Genomic DNA, 22,222 nt, shown 5'->3' with positions numbered 1-22,222 from the left:
TTTTATATTTTAATACAGGTGTTTGTGGTTGGTGGTGTTTCTGTTTTCAACTAATATTCTAGAATTTTGATATCAAAGTGATGTATAATACAATCTAGATCAATTGTTGATACTTTATTAGATTAAAACATTTTTTCTTGAACTATATTTTATTCTGTTTTTACCCCTTCATCTTTTTTTTTTTTGTAAATGCTCTTTTCTTAGGCTAAGAGGCAGCAGCGAAAACTTAACTTCCTGATCACACAAACTGAATTATATGCCCATTTTATGAGTCGTAAACGAGATATTGGACATGATGGAATACAGGAAGAAATCCTACGCAAACTGGAAGACAGCTCTACCCAAAGGCAAATTGATATTGGTGGTGGAGTAGTGGTCAACATCACCCAGGAAGATTATGGTAAGCAATTCATGCACAATCCTTCTTTTGCACTCTTGAAATTTACTGTACTATGTGCATTCTTACACAAATTTACCATTTCAAGTACAAAATTCTTCTGTAATTACTGGAATTTATCTGTTGTTTTTTTTTTAATTTGGGTGGTTAATTCTGCAGAGCTCTAACGTGAAGATGTTGTTTTCAGATAGTAACTATTACAAGGCCCAAGCTCTGAAGAATGCTGAGGATGCTTACCAGATTCATCAGGCACGGGTATGTATTTTTTGGATCCATGAAGTAAAACAGAAAGCAGAGTAATTGGTAGAGGCCCCAAAAACAGGATCTTTAATAGCAGCCAAGTCAAGTAGATCAAGTTTAGATCTCGGGTATCAGATCTAAACTTGGTTCTGTTGCCCCTTTCTGTGCTTAAACAGGTAGAAAAACAAGAGATAAAGATTTGGGATATGGGAGCAAGTTCATCTCGTTTTAAGATACCCTATGTCTTAATGGGAACTGTAAAGCCTTTTACTGTACAATTTCTTGTTAAGTTAATATGTCCATCATCTTATGCATATTTTCCTCTTCCTGTTTAGACCAGATCATTTGATGAAGATGCAAAGGAAAGTCGGGCAGCTGCTTTACGGGCTGCTAACAAGTCTGGTACTGGCTTTGGAGAGAGCTACAGTTTAGCAAATCCGTCTATCCGTGCAGGGGAAGATATTCCACAGCCTACTATTTTCAATGGGAAACTGAAAGGTTACCAACTGAAAGGCATGAATTGGCTGGCCAACCTATATGAGCAGGTATCTTAGTACCTCTTGCAAATTTTTAAAAATTCTAGAAGAATTCATGTGACTTGGTCAAAAAAATACTATTTTAAAAAATAGACCACATACTGTATTTGTAATGTCTTTAGAAGAGAAGAAAATCTTATGTAAACCACTTACCAGTATTCTTGAATTATTTAGGAAGTAACAACCTTGAATGGGACATTAATTTTGAGATTCTTTATGTGGACATTGTATAAATGTTTATCGCTTAGGTTATACACTGAGGAGACTGCTGCTGCTCCGTGTTATATACAATTTCAGGCTTTGGGCAGCTTGTAAACTGCAGGCAACGTTGCCCTCGTGTATATATCCAGTTCACAATATGATTGTGAAATGCAGATGGACTGAGGGGAAAAAAAAATCAGGCCTAGAAATGAGTGAAAGTGTGGTTGAGATAAATTATCTCTCAGTAGAAGACCTAAAAGGGGATAGGGTGTTTTAGAGTTGTCATAGTGGGGCTGCTTATCGTAAATTCAGTGGGAAGCATTTTTCAAATCTTTTATGGATCAAAAAAAGTAGTAAGGTGTTAATTTATGGATCTTTCACAGGGCATCAATGGAATCCTGGCAGATGAAATGGGTCTGGGTAAAACAGTGCAAAGTATTGCTCTCCTTGCACATCTGGCTGAGGTAAATGGATTACAGCTTTTTCCTGGTTCAGTATACTTGATAGAAGATGCATACTTTTCACATTTGGAATGAATTCTAGATTATAAAACTTGAGTGTCTTAAAAAGTGTTTTAGCTATGGCCTTTCCTTTTGTTTTAAAGCTGTGCCTTTTAAAGGCTGTGTGTGTATGTAGCTATATGTATCTGTGTGCATATAGAGAGAGAATTTTCATTTGTTCACAGAGTAATACCTTTTCATATGCACTGATTGTGAAAGCTTGACAAGAGAACAAGTTGCAGACTTAATGGTTCCCTGAGCTTTACAAATCGTAGAGACCTGTAGAAATGAAGCACAAATTCTGAACTTCATGGCAATCAGCATGCATTTCCAACCCGTGCTGGGTTTTATTTTTTTAGGAAACATAGTGATTCTTCTGTTCCAGGACAGACAAGCAAAAAAGCAAAAGCAATGGGAACTTGCTTTATGCAGAAATACAGAGAGAGATGTGTAGGTAGATTAAAAAAAAAGTCTTGATTGGCATCCAGCCACTTGCCTTAAACTGGGGATACAGGCTAATGGTACCGAGAGTAGAAGTAGCTGAAGTAGTGGCCAAATAAATGACCATTATCTGTATTTGTTTATATTCCTTTTGATACCAGTTTGATGGTACTATCAGCCATGATACTGGAAGGCTGTGCAGAGCCAAAGGCTCTTGAGCTCATATGTACGGAAGGGACAACAGGTAGTTACACTTGTCTTCCTGGTGCACTGCAACTTGAGATTTTTGGAAGCCTACATAGGGCTTTTAATTAATCTGTGATTTTTTTTTAATGTGTCTATTGCAGAGAGAGAACATCTGGGGACCTTTTTTAATAATTTCACCTGCCTCTACTCTTAACAACTGGCACCAGGAGTTTGCCAGATTTGTTCCTAAATTCAAGGTAATAAGCATGTGCAAGAAAGTTCTTTGTTATCTCAAAAGCAAACTGTGTTCCTCCCGCAGGTTTTCTTTGCCACATCTGGGTGCCTCATCTTGAAATTTGAAACTCTGTATTGGGCCTGATTCTGATTTTTTCCATCATCTTGTCTTTCTGGAGCATTAAATTATCTAGGGCTTGAAAATGTTCTTTCTTGAATTATGTGATTTTCATTTTGCAACAGCTTAAAGACACGGTCTCAGTGAGGAATTGAAGTGAGGTGGGGAGTGGATGTTCAGTTCTATAGAATGTGGGCCTGGCAGCAGGCCCAAAAATGTTTCAGTCTAATGTACTCTCTTTGGGTCTGGAGCAGTGTTTTCAGTCCTTCATATCAATCTGAGTAAGATAAAGATTGTATGTAAACAAAACTAGAACTCTAAACAGATCAGGAGAGGAAATGCAGTTATTATTAAAGAAAAGTAGAAGAACCATAGAAATGGAGCTAGCAATCAAGAAAAAAGAAAGTAGAGGGACACAAATGGGTAAGATCAAGAAGATAACGAGGAAATAAGTCAAGGTCTACAGTTATATTGTGAATGTGAGAAAACAGTAATGTAGGAAGTAAGGAAGAGTCAGTTACTGAAAAACAAGCTGCTTACCTGTTTCCCAGTGGAAAACATTTGAGTGCTGTAAAGGAAGATTTAAAAGGAATATATATTACTGAAACAGTGACAAAATTTTAGAATTCAAGATGGACAAAGGCTTGCAGTTATATCTGCAAAGAAAGGATTATAGTTCAAATGCTTGAGTTGTTGGCATGGCAACCTTTGATCTTAAGAGGTTTTGTAACACATCTAATTTTAATTCTTACAAAGAATATATAAAAACAATAAATAAAACCATGTAGTTCTGATTTTAAGTAGACAGCATACAAGTAACACCCAAGCTAATTGTTTGAATGTCTTGGGTACTTAATGAGGTGGAGGAAAAGACTTGGAAGTATTGCTGTAAGTAATATTTGATTTCTTGGTCTGGAGTGTTAAAGGATTTACCTCTTATGAAATAGGTTGCTGCAGAGGTCACTTATAAGACTATACTGTTGGTTATGGTGTTGTATACTTCAAGGTATCTGTCCGAGGAGAATTTGTGCAAGAATGTTGTACAATAACGGATGATTTGAGTGGCTTATATTTTGGCATAAATTGGGATCACTCAGACTTCAAAGAAAGTGATGAAGAAATAAAAAATATTTAATTAGTGAGGAGTGACTTTAAAAATCAAAATAAAAATGAATTATTCATGTATTTGCATGGCCCAAAACAGTAGGGACCACAGTTTAAAGCCTGGAGTAGAAGACATTAGAGCAGTTGGCCATTCTACCTACTTACTCTGTCATTTCCTCCAATTAGTATAGGTGAGCAATTTTTATGCTTTCTCCTTGGGAGTGAAATACAGAAAACATTTCAAAAATGCAGCCAGGATGCTTGTGAATAGAGAACTTTTTTTTTATATAAGAAGAATGTTTTTCTCTGTTTCTGTTATTGTATAGCTGTTTTGCGGATTTATTGCATAATAATGCTTACCTTATCCCTGGAACGAACGGTTCATGTTTTTAAAAGTTTTCTAAACTTGTGATTGTTATTTGCTTATAAGTTTTACCAATTTTTTGAACCAGTTTTGTTCCAGTTTCTAATCATACAGTGTAATCAGGTGTGTAGTCAGTTATGCTTACAGTAAATCACAGTGAATTAATTTCTTCAGGTCCATGGCAGAATATGTAAAGTAAAAGGCAAATCACTTGTTGATTAATCTGATGACTTTTTTACTAGCATCCTTAATTTGGAAATGGAAGAATAGTCACCTAAAGGCACATTGTGTGTAGTAATTCAGAGCTTGTCCGTTGAAGGATGAAAATGTTTCATAACATCAGAAACTAGTATTCCTTACTTTTGCTCTTATTTTAATGTAGTCCTTTTATCAGACAGACGATGGCAGTACAGTACTATTAACTAGTAACTCGGTCTGGTTTCAGTTCATTGCAAAGATCTGTTCTTAGTAATAGGACCTGTAAAATTCTGAGTTATAAATTGATGAGCAAATTCTTCTTGCATTAGACCAAATATGTTAACTTTGATCTCAGAGTTTGGGGACAGTTTTGAAGTACAAAACCAACAGAATCAGTGTGATTAGGGAAGAAAAACAGGGAATGTTAAACAGGAGAGCAAGCCCACTAGTTCTGTAGGGTTAACTGAAGTAGGCCTGTTTCTTCCATAAACTATGTATACGTTTTCATTTTTAGAAAAATCAGATTAGAAGTTGTAACATTCTTCTGGGCATTTTTATATCAAGCTGAGAATCTTGTCTTTATATCTCTATATTAGGCATAAGCCGCTTAATACATTTGCTTAGTATGATATTTCTAAGTATTGTTTTGTTTCAAGTATTTTTTTTTCCTGCATGTTAAGAACATTTCCTTTTTGGTTGTTTTGGAAAAAAAACACCTGTCTTTATATTTTGTAGGATGCATATTGTAAAATTCTAGAGCAAGTATGTCTTTATTTGAAAATAACATCTGTGTACTTTTGTACTGTTCCAGGTGCTACCTTACTGGGGAAATCCCCATGATAGAAAGGTGATCAGGAAGTTCTGGAGTCAGGTAATACTGGCATCCCCACGTGCTTGGACCATTTTTGTTACTTGTGCAAAGTGAAACAGAAACTATTACTATACCCTACTGAGTTAAACAATGTGTGGATAACGGAGTTCTGTATCTTCATCTATGTAGTGACATCTTTGTTAAAATAACAAGGTAGAAGGCTTCTCTTGTATTGGAGAACAATACAGTACGGCAATTTAGGGTAGTATGAAGTTAGTTGAAGAAAATAGGTCCCTATAAATGGAGCAGGTGGTTTCACTGTCAAGAACTGTTTATTCTATTTGAATAATCTAACTCAGTGTCCAACTCTAACATCCCTGCAGGCTGGTCAGATTGTTCCTGATTTAGCATAGGTAAACAGCATTTTATAGGGCTTAATGCCTGGGTCTTGTCTGACATGTTAAGAAGCATCTGAAATTGTTCAGGAACTAATGGGCTGAAGTCCAGATGTACCAGTTGAAAAATGTTGTTGTAATTACTTAAAGTCATATGGGGGAAAATGCAGTGATAATGAGAAAATATTATGCAACAGAAATCTAAAATTACAGTATATGCAGGTGAACTCTGCACAATGTATTTACATTATGTGGACATTTGTTTCTTATTTTGTGGTTATAGAAGACGTTGTATACTCAGGATGCTCCTTTCCATGTGGTGATTACCAGTTATCAACTGGTCGTACAGGATGTGAAGTATTTCCAGCGAGTGAAGTGGCAATATATGGTACTGGACGAAGCACAAGCACTCAAGAGTAGCTCCAGGTAATATATGAACTGGAAACAATCTTTCCTCTCGATGAACCTTTCAAAGAAATATCAAGATAACATAAAGATTACAAAAACTGTCAGAATTTAAAATTGACGTACGTGAGACTTAAAGTATTTAACCTAGTTAAGTGTCTGTATAACTCCAGTGGTGGGTGACAATGAAATTATCCTTGATTTTCCTCTTCCAAATATATAAAACATTTAAAAAAGTAATTATGGAGCAGAAATATGCATAGACTACAGGACAATGAAACAAAAGGGTGTTAAATACTGTTCACCTTCTTTCCTGACTACTCATATAATTCTGCCTTGTGAACAATCTGTAGTCTTTAATGTGTATTACTTCTGCTTATTCCATTAAATGTGGTATTTTGATTCCTTCTTCAGTGGCATTTCCAGACACTAGTGAAGGTCAGAACCTGGTGAATATTTTCAGCTGCAATAAATCCCAATCTTAGTCACAATACTCTGTGCCAGAAAGTTTTCTCTTTATTTCCGAGTAATAGATTTGTGCATCTTTACTTCTCTAATTGCTTTTTCTTAACATTTCCTCAAGTTGCCACTATTCATGTCAAATCTCTATTTCTGTAAGTTGAGGACTGGTTTGCATGCAGACTTGTTCAGACTGAAGTCTGCCTCTTTAGCCTTCTTTGGAAATTGCTCCCTTAAGATTGTAAAGTACAGCTCAGCACTCCTTCTACAGTGGCCTATATACTTAGTGTTGTGAAGTGTGAAAAATACACAATTCAAATTGATAATAACAGTTTCTTTTGGAAAGTTAATTATTCTGATGACAAGATTGTGATTTTATTAGTATCCAAGCATTTGTATTAAAAGTGAGTTAAAAACATACTTAAATAAAATAAATGATGCACATTTCTTTCTATTTTGTAAAAGGCTACTTCCTCCTGTAGTTGCCTTTTGAAAGACTGGGAGGTAGGTTTGGTAGTTTTATCCAGTGACCTCCAAAAAAGCATTTGGGAAGGTTACTAGAAACAGTTGTCTTAAAATTTCTTGCATTCATATTCTTAAAAAACAAACAGAAAAAAAAATCTAATTATTTCCTTTTTTTCTCAATTTTATTCATCAGTGTTCGCTGGAAGATCCTACTACAGTTCCAGTGTCGAAATAGATTGTTATTGACTGGGACCCCAATCCAGAACACAATGGCCGAGGTATTCAGGCGCTCACAAGAGCTGACTTTTCTTTATCATGGGAGTATATCCTAAATATCTGTGAGGAGTTGAGAAACCTGTTGCATTTGTGTGGTTGTGGGATCGTATTTGTATGTCACCACTGGCAAAAAAATATGGAATCAACTCTGGGAAGGGAAAATTTGGAAGCATGCCTGGCATTCAAATAACAGTAAAACTCAAGATAGCTGATGGTTAGTAATGCCTAGGTTATAGGATAAAATTTAATTCTAGTAGCTTTTACTTCTGTTGGCTGAAATCATTGCCCTATATTTCTCACTGCTTTCTGATGGTGTTGATATATCTGGCGGGGGAGAATATGTCAGAGGTGTGAGTTTGCCACGTCTTGCGATCTGCTAAAGTGACTCTCTTGCACTCATAAAGAGCTGCAAGAGATTGGGATCCCCAGTTACCTTGTCCGCAGTAGGATGACTTTTGCTGATATATTTTTTCCTTTCCTTTCTAGCTGTGGGCCCTGCTGCATTTTATCATGCCAACTTTGTTTGATTCCCATGAAGAGTTCAATGAGTGGTTTTCTAAGGACATAGAGAGCCATGCAGAGAACAAATCCGCCATTGATGAGAGTGAGTGCAGCGTGTAGTTACAGTAGTTTGTATATGAAAAATCTGTTGCCTTTCCCAACTACCAGTGGATAAACTTTCTCTCACTTTGTGTATGAGGAATGCCTTATAAAGCAGAGGGTCCATGGATTGGAACATTGTGGCTTGTTGTCCAAAGTTTATGTTGAAATTTTTGTTTCTCACCGTAATGCATCATGTGTAATGAAAAGAAAAACATGGTGAAAGTGTTGACTTGATACTTGTCTCTAATATTCCTCCTTCCCAACACAAGAGAAAAAATATTTTAAATGTTTGTAAGTTTCTGTAGAGCACATCATCATCTAACAAGCCTTGCAAGTATGTTACAAGCTCTAAAAATTACAGTAGAAAGCACTAAACACCTTTTGAGCTTCAGGAGAGAATTTTAAAAATCATTTGCTGGAAAAAAAAAGAAAATGATTCACAGTAAATTCCAGGGGATAATTATATTGAAAAATCTAGCTGAATAAAAAAGGTGATTTGTAATTGGAGTAGATAGAACACAGCAGAGTTGAAACTTGCCACAGAAGTAAAGGTTTTAAGAGTTCTTAAATACCCAAAACTCTGTGCTGTAAGAACTCATATGAGGAGAAATAGGTGAGCAGTAAGGGGCTTCATTTGTAGTAGAACAAAACACAGTTGTCTTCTTCAGCGAAATAATTGTTCCTGTTTCACTATGTTCCAGACCAGCTATCTCGCTTGCACATGATCCTGAAACCTTTCATGCTGAGGAGAATCAAGAAGGATGTGGAAAATGAACTGTCAGATAAGGTGAGAAAAAGCATTTATCTTTAATTAGAGTATTTCAACTTTATTTTCATAGCTCTGTTACGTAGTTTTTATAGGCTCATTTGTCACTCTCCGTACCTGAAATTTGCTTGTAGACTTTTCATAGACCTTACATTTCTGGCATCACATTCCAGCAATCTTATTAGATGTGAATGTAACTTAAGAACCCCTTAATTAATGTGTTTTTCTTATTTAGGGAAAATATTTTGTTCGCAGTTGCAAATAAAAAGTCTTTAAGCTGTGTTAAACTGACAGTAACATCAGAAATGGCGGTAAAGGAGGTTGATACAGCAGTGATTGGCTGGCCCTTGTGAAAGATTGGGCATGGATTTAAGATTGTTTCTGCTTGCTTGTACTGAGCAAGATATGCATATTGGCAATATCATACTCTTCTCTCTTAGTGTCTTAATTTTTTGTGGATGTTAGCGATGCTAGATGGGCTTGTGGACAACTTGTGCCCGGGTTTTGGGACTACTGGCAAAGATGTCAGCTTTGTTCTGATGTACTTGTTAGTTTTGAAACTGGAACTCTTCCCACAGACACTGTTACTATGTGATCTATTAGTTGTCTTTATCATGGGTTCCTGATACTTGTTCAAGATGACTCCAAATAGGTAGCATTTAACAGAATAGCAGAATTGGACAAAATTTAAGCTGTTCATCTGCAAATTTGATGTTTTCAGAGGTTCTTAAGACTCTGTTGACTTAGTTGTGTTCATGTATTTGTAAAGGTCTATCTCCTAAGGCTTCCAAAACACAGTTGTTGCATAAGCGCTTCTCAGGCTGGATCCTTAAATACAGATACAAATGCAACTGCCTGTATATATACATTTTTTGAGAAAGTTAAGTTTTCCTTAATATGCATTTTCCCTGCTTTGTTTGTACTGATGCGGTCATGTTCCATTTCAGAGAGAGAAAAAGCTAAAACTTCATTACTATTTTGCAGATTGAAATTCTTATGTACTGCCAGCAGACAAGTCGACAGAAGCTCTTGTATCAAGCTCTGAAAAATAAAATCTCTATTGATGACCTCTTGCAGTCCTCAATGGGCACTACTCAGCAAGCGCAGAACACCACTAGTAGTCTCATGAATCTAGTCATGCAGTTCAGGAAGGTAAGGCTATTTTAAGTAATAATTAACAAGCATGTTCACTCATTAGCACAGCACTAAAATAGGGCTTCTAGAAAACAAACAAACAAAAAAGCATGGCATACGTGTGCAGATTTGTGTTCAGTTCTCTTCCTGGTGCAGTGCAGCATGATGTTGGAGTAGAAGAGCTTCTGCCAAATTCTGCATGCATCTGCCAACTTTTGGTTCCAAATTGGTTGTTGAAGTCATCCACTTGGGAAAAAGACGTGGAAGCTGTGAATTGAATAGGAAAAGATATGATTCAGTATTCAATTTGAACAAATATACTAAAATAGCTGTGAAATTCTAGCCGATATTAACGTGATCAATAGTCACAGTTGATCTGGGATGTAAATGCTGCATCAGACTAAATTAATCCCTTCCTAATGTTTTTGATTTTCTTATAGGTGTGCAATCACCCAGAGCTGTTTGAGCGACAGGAAACTTGGTCTCCATTTCACATCTCCTTAAAGCCATACCAGATTTCAAAGTTCATCTACCGTCATGGACAGATCAGGGTCTTCAACCACTCACGGGACAGGCAAGCCAACTCCACTTCCTCTCCAGATTAATATATTTTGTAGTATTATTTAGATTTATTTTAGCTTTGTAAGCACTAATTAACTTCCTTACCTGATGTACTTGTATGGTGTTAGCCAAGCAATGCATTCCTGTTTTTCTTTCGTTTATTCAACTGTTAAACCTCAGATATCTGATGATCCTTAGTGGAATCCTGAGCATCAAACATCCCTTTCATTGAATAAGAAAGTAAGGAAAAGGAATTTATAGTTGTTGCTGATGATGTGTAATAGAACTACCTTTAATAGAATTCTAGAAAAACACTGGTTTCCCTTCAGTGATTTTTCATGTTTAAGGAAGCTATCAGTATCTGCCCGTTGTGATATGATATGTTGCGAGCATCTACTGGTGTGTTGACAGCTTTTAATGCTTACCTTGAATGAGTAGAAGCCACCTGAGTTCAGTTTGCTGTTTTCTCTGACTCTGGCAATTCCTGATAAATGTTTTTTTCATTAAATTATGAGAAATGCTCAGGGCAGAGATGCGAAAGGCATATTTGAAGATGAGACTAACTATTCTACAGCATAAAATGCAATCCCAAACCAATGGTGTTTCTGAGCATCAGATTAACATCAGTGCACATGAACTGATGATGCCAGGCAATTCCAAACATCCAGAGTGCTGGAATACTTATCATAAAGAACTGAATTACCAGTTACTCTGCATTTTTTGCTGTCTATGGGATTGAATGTTATATGTATTAACATCTTCTAAGCGTTTTTGTTTGTTTTGTTGCTTTCATTTTCAGGTGGTTACGGGTTCTACTTTCGCCATTTGCACCAGACCATATCCAGCAGTCTCTCTTCCATAGGAAGGGTAGGTTTATAGTCCTGAGAAGTAAGCTGGGTTAAACACTTGTATGTGTGGTGTAATATGTGTTATTCAAGGGGAGAACTGAAAGGCCAGATCAGTCTGTCCTCTGAGATAATCAGATTAGAACTTGTTAGAATTCTTTTAGCCTTTGTACTTGAAGGGAAGTCAGCACGTATATTTCATTTCCTCAGTAAGGAAAGGATGGAAGCAAGTAGAAGAATATTCTACAGACAACTTCAGTCACTGCTTAACCCTACTTCAATTTCTTGTTGTATTTCCCCTTGTCTTGTTTTAGCTTACTTTAAGGAATTAATGCTGCCTCTTTAGTCAAGTGTGAGTTTTTCAGAGATTCAGAGAAATCTTGGATTAATTTTAGTACAATCTATTGTATGTTACACTGCCAATTTCTTTCAGTTAAGAAGTAGGAGAATGTAAATGATCTGGGATCTAATTGATGAGCAGAAAAATACATAAATAGCTTTTACTGATAAATATAGTTCATCGTTATAGATGATTTTTTTTTGCTAAAAAGAGTGAACTAGATTGCTCAGCTGCTTTAATGGGGAAAATTTGAGGAGAAAAAAGCAAAAGAGATAATGGCTGCATTGCTATGCTGAAGTCTCTTAGCATGGACCTATTCAACTATGCAAACATACATTTTCAAGTAAGAAGAACCAGATGCAACAACAGGAGTCTGCACTTGTCTATAACTCTCTAACTTTGGTGTGTCTTGCTGGTTATTCTGGTCTACGTTTGTTTTGGTATTCATAATAGACTTTTTCTTGAGTACCTTCTTTGGCATAACATAAAAGGAAAATAATTTTGGAGATACAAGTTTTGTGTAGAAGTTAAATATAAGAAGGTATGAATGATATTGGGACAGATGGGCCTGAAAAGCTTTCTTGATTAACAGTGGAACATATCTTTCCAGCTCCCTGCTTCACTGCAATGTTTCCATCATCTTCACCATATCTGATCCATCCTTATACCCACACTCACTCACGATGCCCTGCCAATTCCTACATCTCCTTCCCACACGTTTGACTCACTGGCTCAGTGAGGAGGAACATGTTTAGCAGGCTGTCCTGATGTTCGTATCAGCTGTCTAGGAGATACGTGATGGCATTAGCAAACATACAACTGCATGTTGATTCCTAGTAGGTCAAATAAATGTGCTTAGTTGTTGCATGTGTTTCTGGCATAGAATATGTCTGTCTGTCTTTGTAAATATCCTTCTCTTGCCCATACTGGAAAATAAACTGGAACTTAGAGTTAGGGGAACAGCAATTAGGATGAAATTTTCAGTATTTCTAAAAGATCTAGGTTAAATTAGGCTCTCCTGTTTATTTGCCTAGATTTTTGTTATCGTAGAGAATGTGTATGTTGCATAGAATTTACCACTATTGAAATATATTCATTACTTTTAATTATGAGTTTCTGTGCAATGTCTTGGCCTAACTCTACTATTTTTGTGACATAGGCATCAATGAAGAAAGCTGTTTTTCTTTCCTCCGGTTTATTGATGTCTCTCCAGCAGAAATGGCAAACCTCATGAATCAGGGACATTTAGCCAGGTGAGGACAACTTTTTATCTTTTATCTCTCTTATTAATTAAAGGAATAGTACAGATGGTGTTAGAGGCGTCTCTGTAAACCCGCGTTTTCTGTGCCTCCTAATATTTATCACCTATCTGTCATTAATATAATAACTTCTAGAGTTTCCTGCAGGCAGAGGACACCATTATACATGATATTTTTTTATGCCCCTGTCAGAGAAATTCTCTGTTAAAATGATTTTATGTTCCAAATATACAAGATGGTCAACAGGCAAGAGAAGAGTTTGGTTAAGATCACACTATAGGTTGCTGGTGTTAAGCACAGAATCCAGACTTCTGAAGGCTGGTTTATTGTAATGCTTAGCAATTGCACTTGAGTGTATGTATAACACACGTGGAATAAGCTTATGCTGATAGTTGTTTTTCAGCTCCCAGCCATATTGTCTCCTTTCTGCATGTTCTGTTCTTAATACAGAATGGATTTCCAAGGTGCAGGCTTAGGATGGTGGCTTTTTAGCATTGTGAGTTGTCTCATCTTGGAAAGGGAAGTGATCTGTTTAAGCTAGTGTATACTCCACAAGTGACAGTACTCTGATTAACGTTCAGTAGCTACTGTAAAAAAAAAAAAAAGATTAAAAGCAAGTCTTTATCAATAAATGTGTTTTCTTTAGGGCTTTGTAATATTCTTTCATCACTGCATTTATTTTGGACAGCTTCTTTTTCATCTGTGTTTTAATAGCAGTACAAATTGCTCTTTATCTGATCTTTGTGATAAATTCTGTCTTCGTTATACAGGTTGCTATGAATTATATGTACAATTTACAGAGAAGTCAGTGCAATTTTAGGTAGTAATGGCTAAATCATGCTTGACCCTTTTAAATGAAGTGCTTCAAAATGTATTCTAATTTCATCATTTAGATTCAATTAAGCCACTGTAGAAAAGATGAAAATAACAGTAATATAATTTGAAGATGTCTAGTAAAAAGTATTTCTCTCAAGTCAGAATATTGTAAGCCTGAATTTCTGGAAAAAAAATGTTTGTGTCAAATGGAATTATGTTGTTAAATAAATTCAAGCCTTTCTTTCACAAAGCAGTGAATAAATGTATCTACTGTGTTTTATTTCAGATGGTTAGCTCTTTTCCTGTCTCTGAAAGCCTCCTACAGGCTCCATCACCTGCGTTCTTGGATGGAACCAGAAAGAGAGAAACAGCAGGGCTCACATTGTCTAAAGAACAAGGATTTCTTGCTTGATGTAAATTTCCCACTGTCTTTCCCTAACTTGCACAGCTGCACTTTGCTGCAGGTAAGCAAAATTTCTGTGATCTGGAGACATTAGCAAATCCTCAGGAGGGAGGAATGCTCAGAAACTTCCCAACCTTACAAAATGGATGAAAGCATAAACTTCTGAACAAGATGATTTTATTAGTGTGCTCTCATATCTGTTGTATCATAGATTCATTCAGGTTGGAAAAGACCTCTAAGATCATCTAGTCCAACCTTTAATCAGATACAGCTAATGAAATTTGGGGTGCTGAACAGAAAAGTGATTTGACTGCTGTCTTTCTCCTCTGTAGTGATACATTTCAAAACTTGTTACGTAAAAATAGACTAACTGAATTAGAGGTCTTAAAAATATTACTTAAGTAGAAGAACTAGATGCATGATTTGTCAGGGATGGATTCTACATGTAAGCTTAAGATTTTTATTTTTTTTCTACATGTAAGTTGCTTATTTTCAGTCTGAAATCAGTTCTTTTCTCAAATTCAATCCATTGTTGCAGCAACAGGGATAAGCAGAGACTTCAGTAGTGCTTCCGAGTTGATGGACAAGCATTATCAATGGTTGTCTTTCTATTCTGATACTTGCTTCTGCTGCTGGCTAGTAAATTCCAAATGTGTTCATCTTACTGTGTAATGCAAGGTCATTTTCTCTAAGGCTTTGCCTAGGGTGTGTGTGACTGTTTTGTCTCCTTATGACTAAATTGTTGTTGATCTCCTGAGTTATAACTGCATCAACTTATTTCATTGGAAAGGAAGTTCACAAAAAGAGAAGCACAGGATCGGTAAGCATTTCGGGTACAGTTGAAATTCTCCTTTAGTGGCAGTTAGCATACATACAGTTAAAAAAAATCTTTTCTGAAACAGTGAGATCTTGCCAATTTTCTCTGGGGAATATTGCTCCTCTTCATGAGGCTGGAAAGGGAAAGGAGATAGCTAGAATTAAATTGAATAGCGTGTAGAGGAAGTTGAAATAGAAGATGCATAAGCAGTAGGAAAGCAACCTTGGGCTTGGTGTCATGTTTTGCAGTGTTAACAGCAAAGCCAACAAAATGAGTCCTAGTTATCAAACAAACAGCAAGCCAACTGAGTGTGTATGCCTGTTAACTCTGACTGTGCTGGTGTTTAAATATTCCATGATTCCTTGTCTAGCTTGATGAAATGTCTACACTGTATGGATTTCCTTGCAAAAATACATACATATACATATATATATGTATGTATGTATTAAGATTACATTCAGCCATTTGTGTGCTGTCTGTAACGCTTGTGTCTCTGAAACTATACTGTAGCTGTGTACTCTCATGGGTATGGCCAAGGAAAACTTGTGTGTTGTCATAAACATTGCAGCCTAACAGTAAAGGAGTAGTAGATGGTGTCATTGTATGCGCTTACAGAAGGTAGCATTCATTTTTTCATATGTAGAAAGACAATCTAGGTCTTTATATATCCTTTGGGTTAGTGTATGTAAATATGAAAATGAAAATCATCATGTTTTCTTACAGAACAGAAGGTGAGTTTACATTACAGATGACAGTTCTGGAATATGCACATCTATCTTTTAATACTAACAACAAAATGAAAAGGAAGCGACTCACCTGTAGACCCACCTGTGCCACAGCCTGGCAGGTCTTTATCATATAATTTTGTTTCTCCAAATCACAAATTCGATTACCTGTGTCTCTGGGAGTCCCAGTGATATTACTGTTTTAACTCATGTGGCTTTTACACAAAAAACAGCCAGTTGAGGAGTAAGGTTCGTCAGTTTGGACAATACAGCATACTTGTGACAACCATGGTAAATCTGAAGGACGTTTAGCCCTACAATTACAAAGGATTCCTTAGAACTTTTCTAACCTTCATTATAGACAAATTACCACCTGAAGTCACTTTAAAATAAGTTATGTTTGCACAGTTGTTTGCACAGCTTACATATATAACATCTTTACATATGCAAAAACAGAAGGAGAGTTGAAAAACAAATAGCCCTTCATATGTCTTTCTTTTAACAGCACACATCATCATGAGTGTAAATGAACTCAATGTTTTTTACCTTGGCCCAAGAAAGTTTCAGTGTAAAAATTTCCTGAGGCTTCATATAGGGCTTTGTAAGATAGTAAAATGGAAATAAATTTGCAGCGTAAAGTTCTTTGAGGCTTCATTTAGGGCTCTGCAAGATAGTAACATGTAAGGAGTGAGGAGGGGGAAAAAACAGAGGAAAAAGGAAATGGTATAAATCTGGAAAGGCTTTTCTTAACTGCTCAGATCAGCATTTCCGATGTAAGAGGCAAACTACAAAAATAAGTCAGCAGACAAAAAAAAAAAAACTTTTAAAATGGATCTCTCCAAAATTGTAGTAACATCTGTCTAAAGATAGTATGAATTTCTTCACATAAGCACAGAAATGCCTCACAATGTGAGGTCTCTTCATTCCCCTTAGCACCTCCACATGTGTGTATTAATTTATATATGCTGAGTTAAATTAACATGAAATCTGCTGAGGTGAACCCTTCTCTCCTTTGCTTTCCATTTTCTTTCTGTAAAAACTTAGAAGTGTTAACAAGCTTAAGACGGTTCTGGTAGCCATAGCCCACATTTTTGTGCAGCCCCTTCTGCACTGTAGGAAAGCCTCTTCCAACAATTACTTTGACTGCGTGGTTGCAGTAGACGTGTACATTCATGTTTGTTTTAACAGTCCTCTTCGTAGGTGCTTAGCTTTGTTGTACTAAGGCATATGATCCGTTTTAGAGCTGTGCCTGTGTTTTCCTCTGTAACCTTATCCAGGCTTTTCCATGTGTGTGACTGACGGAAAGCTGCTTTCCACTGTCCCTGTTATATCTGGTGTCTGCTCTGTTCATGAATGCTTAATGGCTGTGTATGTCAGGGCATTCACAGAGGGATGTTTCTCATGATTTGTGCACAGGAAGCTGAAAAGTAGATTTATGCCCCTGTGCAAGAACTGCTTCTAATACAGTGCGTATATAAAAATAATACTTTTCTCCTATTTGGGGTGCCTCCTTGGAAGTTTTCCCTTTGTTTCTTCCTGTGTAATTCTAGTTGGGCTGGAGCCGTCTTTGACTTTTTGATGTTGGCTTCCAAAAGAGAATTAAATAACAAATTTGCATTCCTTTGCAAGGTTTGGAATTGCGGTTTGTTAGCTTCCTCTCTATCCGTTTCTTGTTCCTTCACCTTCCAAGAGATGAAGGTAACAAACCCCTTTAACAACCACAGTCAGAATACCAACGCTTGCTGTCGTAAGATGTAGTGGAAACCTCTTGTGACTGCGTGCAATGCTGATCCTTACCACAAAATCAGATGTATCTCCTGTATATGGGCCAGGGAAGAAAGTGGCTTTAACCTGAATCAGCTCTTCTGAGCCTGTCTAGTAGCTTGCTGTTGCCAAGGGGGCTTTTACTAGGGGGTGAAAAGGATCACAAAAGTAACATACGGTGGACGAACAAGGGTTTGTTTTCATCTTGACCAAGTTTTTAATATGTAGACAGCTATGCCAACAAGAAGAAGGAGCTCTGCAGGGAAGGGGGTGAACATGGGAATCAGTTGCTGCTTAAGGCAGCGTTACTGGTAAAGAATTGCCAGCTGAGTAAGTGGCTGTGTTTGGGATCAGTTCGCATTAACCAGCGTGGCCCAAGCTTTGACCTGTGCTTTTTAGCCCTGCTGAGTGTCAGTGAGTCTATTGTCAGCTTTTTCTGTTCCCACCTCTTACGTAGAGGAGCAGATGTTCAGTCAGAGGGTCGGAACTTTCTTTTTGCTAGACCACAAGTGGCACTGGTAGCAGCTGAAAGATGTGCTTACGTGCTGGGATTGACTGATTCTATTGCATAGGTGGTGCTAGCACATATGTACAGTAAGAGTATTTGTCTCCCTTTTCAGGAGATTACAAAAGATTATGCTTGTCTCTTGCATATACTGTAATCCTCATTACACTATTTGCCTTTTTTTTTTTTTTTGAACTGTGAATTAACCACATCACAGGTCTGCCTGTGGTGTATTAATTTTAACTAGTAGTCTCACCTGTATGCTAGCCATCTGCTTCTCGTCCAGTGCATTTACATCTGGAAATGGAAAGGGCCAAGAATGTGTGGTCTCTATTAGGCTACTGCTGTGGATGTTTGGATGTTTTCTAGCATTTTTGATATACAGTGGATATACACATTCTTGTGTATGAGATGATATACATGTGGCTTGATGTTTAGAACTTCAGACACTGCAATTTTGGAAAATTGGGAGACTCTGGAAATTAAAAGCCTCATGAAATTAATTTTGGTGCATTAGGAGCTGGAGCGGAACAATATGGAAGCTTTAGGTGTTGCTTACATTTTACTTAAGTGAACTGCTAAAATTGTCATGAAGACAGCAGGTAGTTTATCTCTTAATGTTTCTTTTTGATTGCTTGTTTCCTCTAGAATTCAGAATAATGGTCTCGTGTTCTTTCTGTCATAATTATGTATGATATAACAATTGGTTGATATCAATATAGAAGAGTTAGAATAAAAACTAAGTAGTAAGAATGGCTTAGTCTATAAGCAGTTTACTTAATTGCTTGACATGGATATTTACAATAAAGAAGGAAATATAGTAGCTGATGCAAGCAAAGAAAATCTAGTTTTGTTTTCTGTTACTTTTCTGTGTAGAGTAGAGCATCCTCAAATAACTGTCCTTGATTTAAACTGCAACATCAATGAAACGCCCCCATTTGTCCCTTGAGACGATCAGTGTGTTTTACTATATGAAAAGGACATTGATCCTCTTGCAAATTACAAGTTTTACACATGGGTATGTTGATACGTGTCAGTAATCATGCCAGCACCTTGGAAGTCTTTAGGATAAAATTCAAAGCCATTTTGCTCAGGAAGACAAGGAAAGGCTGGAAAAAATGAAAGTACAGAGACACCAGCCCAGTGTTACTTAGTGTCTTAATTTTTTTTCCTGCCAAATTTCATTTTGACCATGCTTTGGAATAGATAAAAGAACAGCCAGAAAATGGTTTGAGGGTCGGTTCTATTAGAATATTCCTGTACTTCCTTCATTAGAAAAGCTAGGGTCAAAGGGTTCAAAAAAGGAAAAACTTGTTTCTAGTTCCAATAGAGCATAAAGGCAAATATGAATACGAGCTATTCTGATTTCAGCCATTGCAGGATTTCTGGTAATTGCAGAGATCTGTACGTTGTCACTGTGGAAGATACATAGAGTTTCCTCTTTCCAAGAGAAATACTTGGTGAATGTTCTTTTCCTGTGTTTTTCATAGGTGGTTACAAGATTTGAGAGGAGTTTTTCATTACAGACATAATAACTTCTTAATTTTAATTTTGTTTTTAGAACCTTGTGTTCAGTAGCCACTGTAAAGCAGTTACTGGCTATTCAGATCATGTCATACATCGAAGGAGATCAGCTACCTCATGTGTACGGTGCTGCCAGGTGACTGAGCTGCCGTCCTTCCTGTGCATAGCCAGCCCACGGGTAAGTCCAAGTTAAGTTGTAAATTATGTATTTTCTATTGTGTTTCAAATCTTGTTAGAATTGTGTCTTAGGAACAGGATGATCTATTACTTTCTTTTGGTTGGGTAAAATTGTTGTGAGGATATCCTTTTGCTACTGTATTCTATAGTGCTTTTTTCATAGGGGAAGTCACTTCATAGGGGAAATGACTGCAGTGGGTACTGAAGGGAAAAGGAAAGTTGTGAGATGCACCCAACAGGAGTTATTCTGAGATACGTAGATTTCACTTTCTCTCCTAATACCAAAAGCAGTAAAATTGTAGAAGAGATTGTGAAGTAGATTTTTTTCCCATATAATTTGAAGCGGGTGTAGATATGATATAAATTGATTGGGATGATCATTTGGTCAACTCTGATGACAGAGGAAGCTGAGGAGTAATGCTTTTTTTGAAAAGGATGTTTGGTTTCTCTAGTTGCGTGAGCTTATGCTCCGAAAAAGAAACACTAAATTGTGGTATATAAGGACTGAGTTGACATTTCCTAAATCTTCTGGGTATTAAGTGGTACTGCTTGGGATTATCTATCAACTATTAACCAAATTTTGAAATTACTTTAGCTGAAGTTTCCTTGGCTGACACAGGAGACCCTCATAAGTCTATGGCTATTGTTTTAATTCTGTGTTGCTAGATCTTGGCAAAGCTGAACAAAATGTACTTATGATTCAAATCTGGGCTTGAATCTACCATTTGTCATCATAATAGATAAGCATATCTATAGAGAGTTTCCACCTTCAGAATAACCTTTTGTGAAAAAGGAGGTTCTGACCCATGCTCTCGCTAAAAGATAAATCACTGAAAACTGTTTCTCCTAATCGCCTTGATGAACATCAGTTTTGAGGAAACAGCTAAAAGTAAGATAAACATGCCCTGGATGCCACGCTGTGCTAGATTTTATGGCATGCTGGGTGAGATATAAAGTTCCGCAGGAGTGTCTCTGGCTGCTGGGCACGTCCTTGGTCCTCTTAAGAACAGGAAAGCTGAAGCTGTGCAGCACCAAGTAAGCAGTGTGTAGTTAGTTTGGTACATTCCCTGCCCCTAGATTTTTCTTTTTCTTTACCATGTTATTATGTGCTGTTCTCAGCTTAGTTTGGTAAATTAAGTAATGTAAATGATCAACTCCAAATCAACAAACAATAATTAATATAATAGGCTTGTCTTGCATTGCTTCATGCTCAAATAAAAAACAAAAAACTTTCTCTCTCCTGTAGGAAATAAGTAGTCTTACAATTTTTTTCCCATATACTGTCACATACCCAGGACTCTCCTGGTCAACCCTCTGCTCTTGAGGGAAAGCCCTACCTTAACTGAAAAGTGGGTGTCAGTGGGGCTAAGAACGAAGACATCTGCTTCCAGTTACTTTGAAGCAATATCAGGCCAATAAAATCCCTATCATTTAAAGAGGAATTTTAATGCTATGTGTATATACAAAACCAGGTCAATAACAGAAGACTTTTATTGCCAGACCATCCAGATGTTACATTCCTTAACCAGTACTGATGTTGTTACTGCAGCTTGATCAACTGTGGCTGCATGTATGTATAATATCTTGGCATCTGAAGAAGGGAGGATGGCATCTAGGACTGCTTATCACCTATATACTGCTCCTTGAGCTGAATTCATAGCCTTCAGTTCTAGGGGCCAGGAACCCAACTTTTTCCAAAGTCTCATACCGCCTCCTGGTCACAACATGCTACCTGGTTCAAGGACAAGCAGTTACTCTGAAAGCAAATTGTAGAAATCCCTTCTCCTTCAAATTTCAATCCTTTAATTTGTCACTCTTTGTGCTCAAAATTGAATTACTTTTGAAGAATGTGTTGAATACTACCTATACATTAGGAAGGGAAGAGAGGGGCTCAGAAGGCTGGGTTTGAAGGGGAAGGGAAAGGCAAGGAGAGATTCTATCTGACATTTATTCAACTGAATAAAAGTTACTTGTTTTTGGCTTGGCTGGTGTAGAAAAATGATTAAGTGCAGGCATGGCTTTTTGTTTCTAGGAATACAAAGACTTAATTTTACGCTTGTTAGAAACCTTTGACAGGAGTGTACAAGACTTGAAACAGCAGAAAGAGCACATATGTTCTCAGAAACTATAGCCTTCTGTTGTTGTTTGACCTATGATGAATTTTGGGAAGTTAATGGAGCGAATGATAGAAATAGGAGCGTATGTTTGTGTAGCAGCTATCGGGGTGGGGGGGACTAGTGGAGAGGGGGTGTTTAGCACTGTAGTTTTCTTTCTATAGGGGCTGTTTTCCTGAGTACAGACAGGCCTCAATTCCCCCAAAATAAGTTAGAAGATGAATTTTGTATTCTCATTAAGAAGCTGATTTATTAATTTTAAAGTAATATGGTTTGATTTAGGTTAGCAGTTTAACAGAGCCCAGTGTGTCACGGGTATTGCAGGGAGGAGTGGTTTAGGGAATCTCATAATGTCTGAAGGATTAACTGTGCATGGAGGTAAGTGCAGGAAACGTTTTAAAATTACTAAGCTACTGAATTCAAGGTGGTAATACATTCATATATCCCTATCACCCTGATTTTGGATATATTTCTGAGCTATGACCGTTATATTCTGTGGATTTGCCAAGAATATGTTGATAAAGGATACGTTAGTACTA

General features: G+C 37.0%; 1 protein-coding gene across 1 annotated transcript in view; it reads left to right on the top strand.

The window, feature by feature from the left end:
• Positions 1 to 22,222, top strand: part of INO80 (INO80 complex ATPase subunit) — a 68,159-nt gene that overhangs the window by 18,149 nt on the left and 27,788 nt on the right. The window contains exons 10-25 of the mRNA XM_040558309.1: positions 205 to 400; positions 585 to 652; positions 973 to 1,182; positions 1,758 to 1,838; positions 2,663 to 2,758; positions 5,331 to 5,390; positions 6,009 to 6,151; positions 7,248 to 7,332; positions 7,817 to 7,934; positions 8,635 to 8,720; positions 9,684 to 9,851; positions 10,274 to 10,407; positions 11,194 to 11,261; positions 12,739 to 12,832; positions 13,941 to 14,118; positions 19,430 to 19,570. Of these exons, the coding sequence (XP_040414243.1) occupies positions 205 to 400; positions 585 to 652; positions 973 to 1,182; positions 1,758 to 1,838; positions 2,663 to 2,758; positions 5,331 to 5,390; positions 6,009 to 6,151; positions 7,248 to 7,332; positions 7,817 to 7,934; positions 8,635 to 8,720; positions 9,684 to 9,851; positions 10,274 to 10,407; positions 11,194 to 11,261; positions 12,739 to 12,832; positions 13,941 to 14,118; positions 19,430 to 19,570 (1,926 nt within the window). The remainder of the gene's footprint in view (positions 1 to 204; positions 401 to 584; positions 653 to 972; positions 1,183 to 1,757; positions 1,839 to 2,662; positions 2,759 to 5,330; positions 5,391 to 6,008; positions 6,152 to 7,247; positions 7,333 to 7,816; positions 7,935 to 8,634; positions 8,721 to 9,683; positions 9,852 to 10,273; positions 10,408 to 11,193; positions 11,262 to 12,738; positions 12,833 to 13,940; positions 14,119 to 19,429; positions 19,571 to 22,222) is intronic.

Source organism: Cygnus olor, chromosome 5, assembly GCF_009769625.2.
Source record: "Cygnus olor isolate bCygOlo1 chromosome 5, bCygOlo1.pri.v2, whole genome shotgun sequence".
NCBI classification, from domain to species: domain Eukaryota; kingdom Metazoa; phylum Chordata; class Aves; order Anseriformes; family Anatidae; genus Cygnus; species Cygnus olor.
The sequence above is the reverse complement of the archived record's forward strand: the minus strand, read 5'-3'. Positions and strand labels throughout refer to the sequence as shown.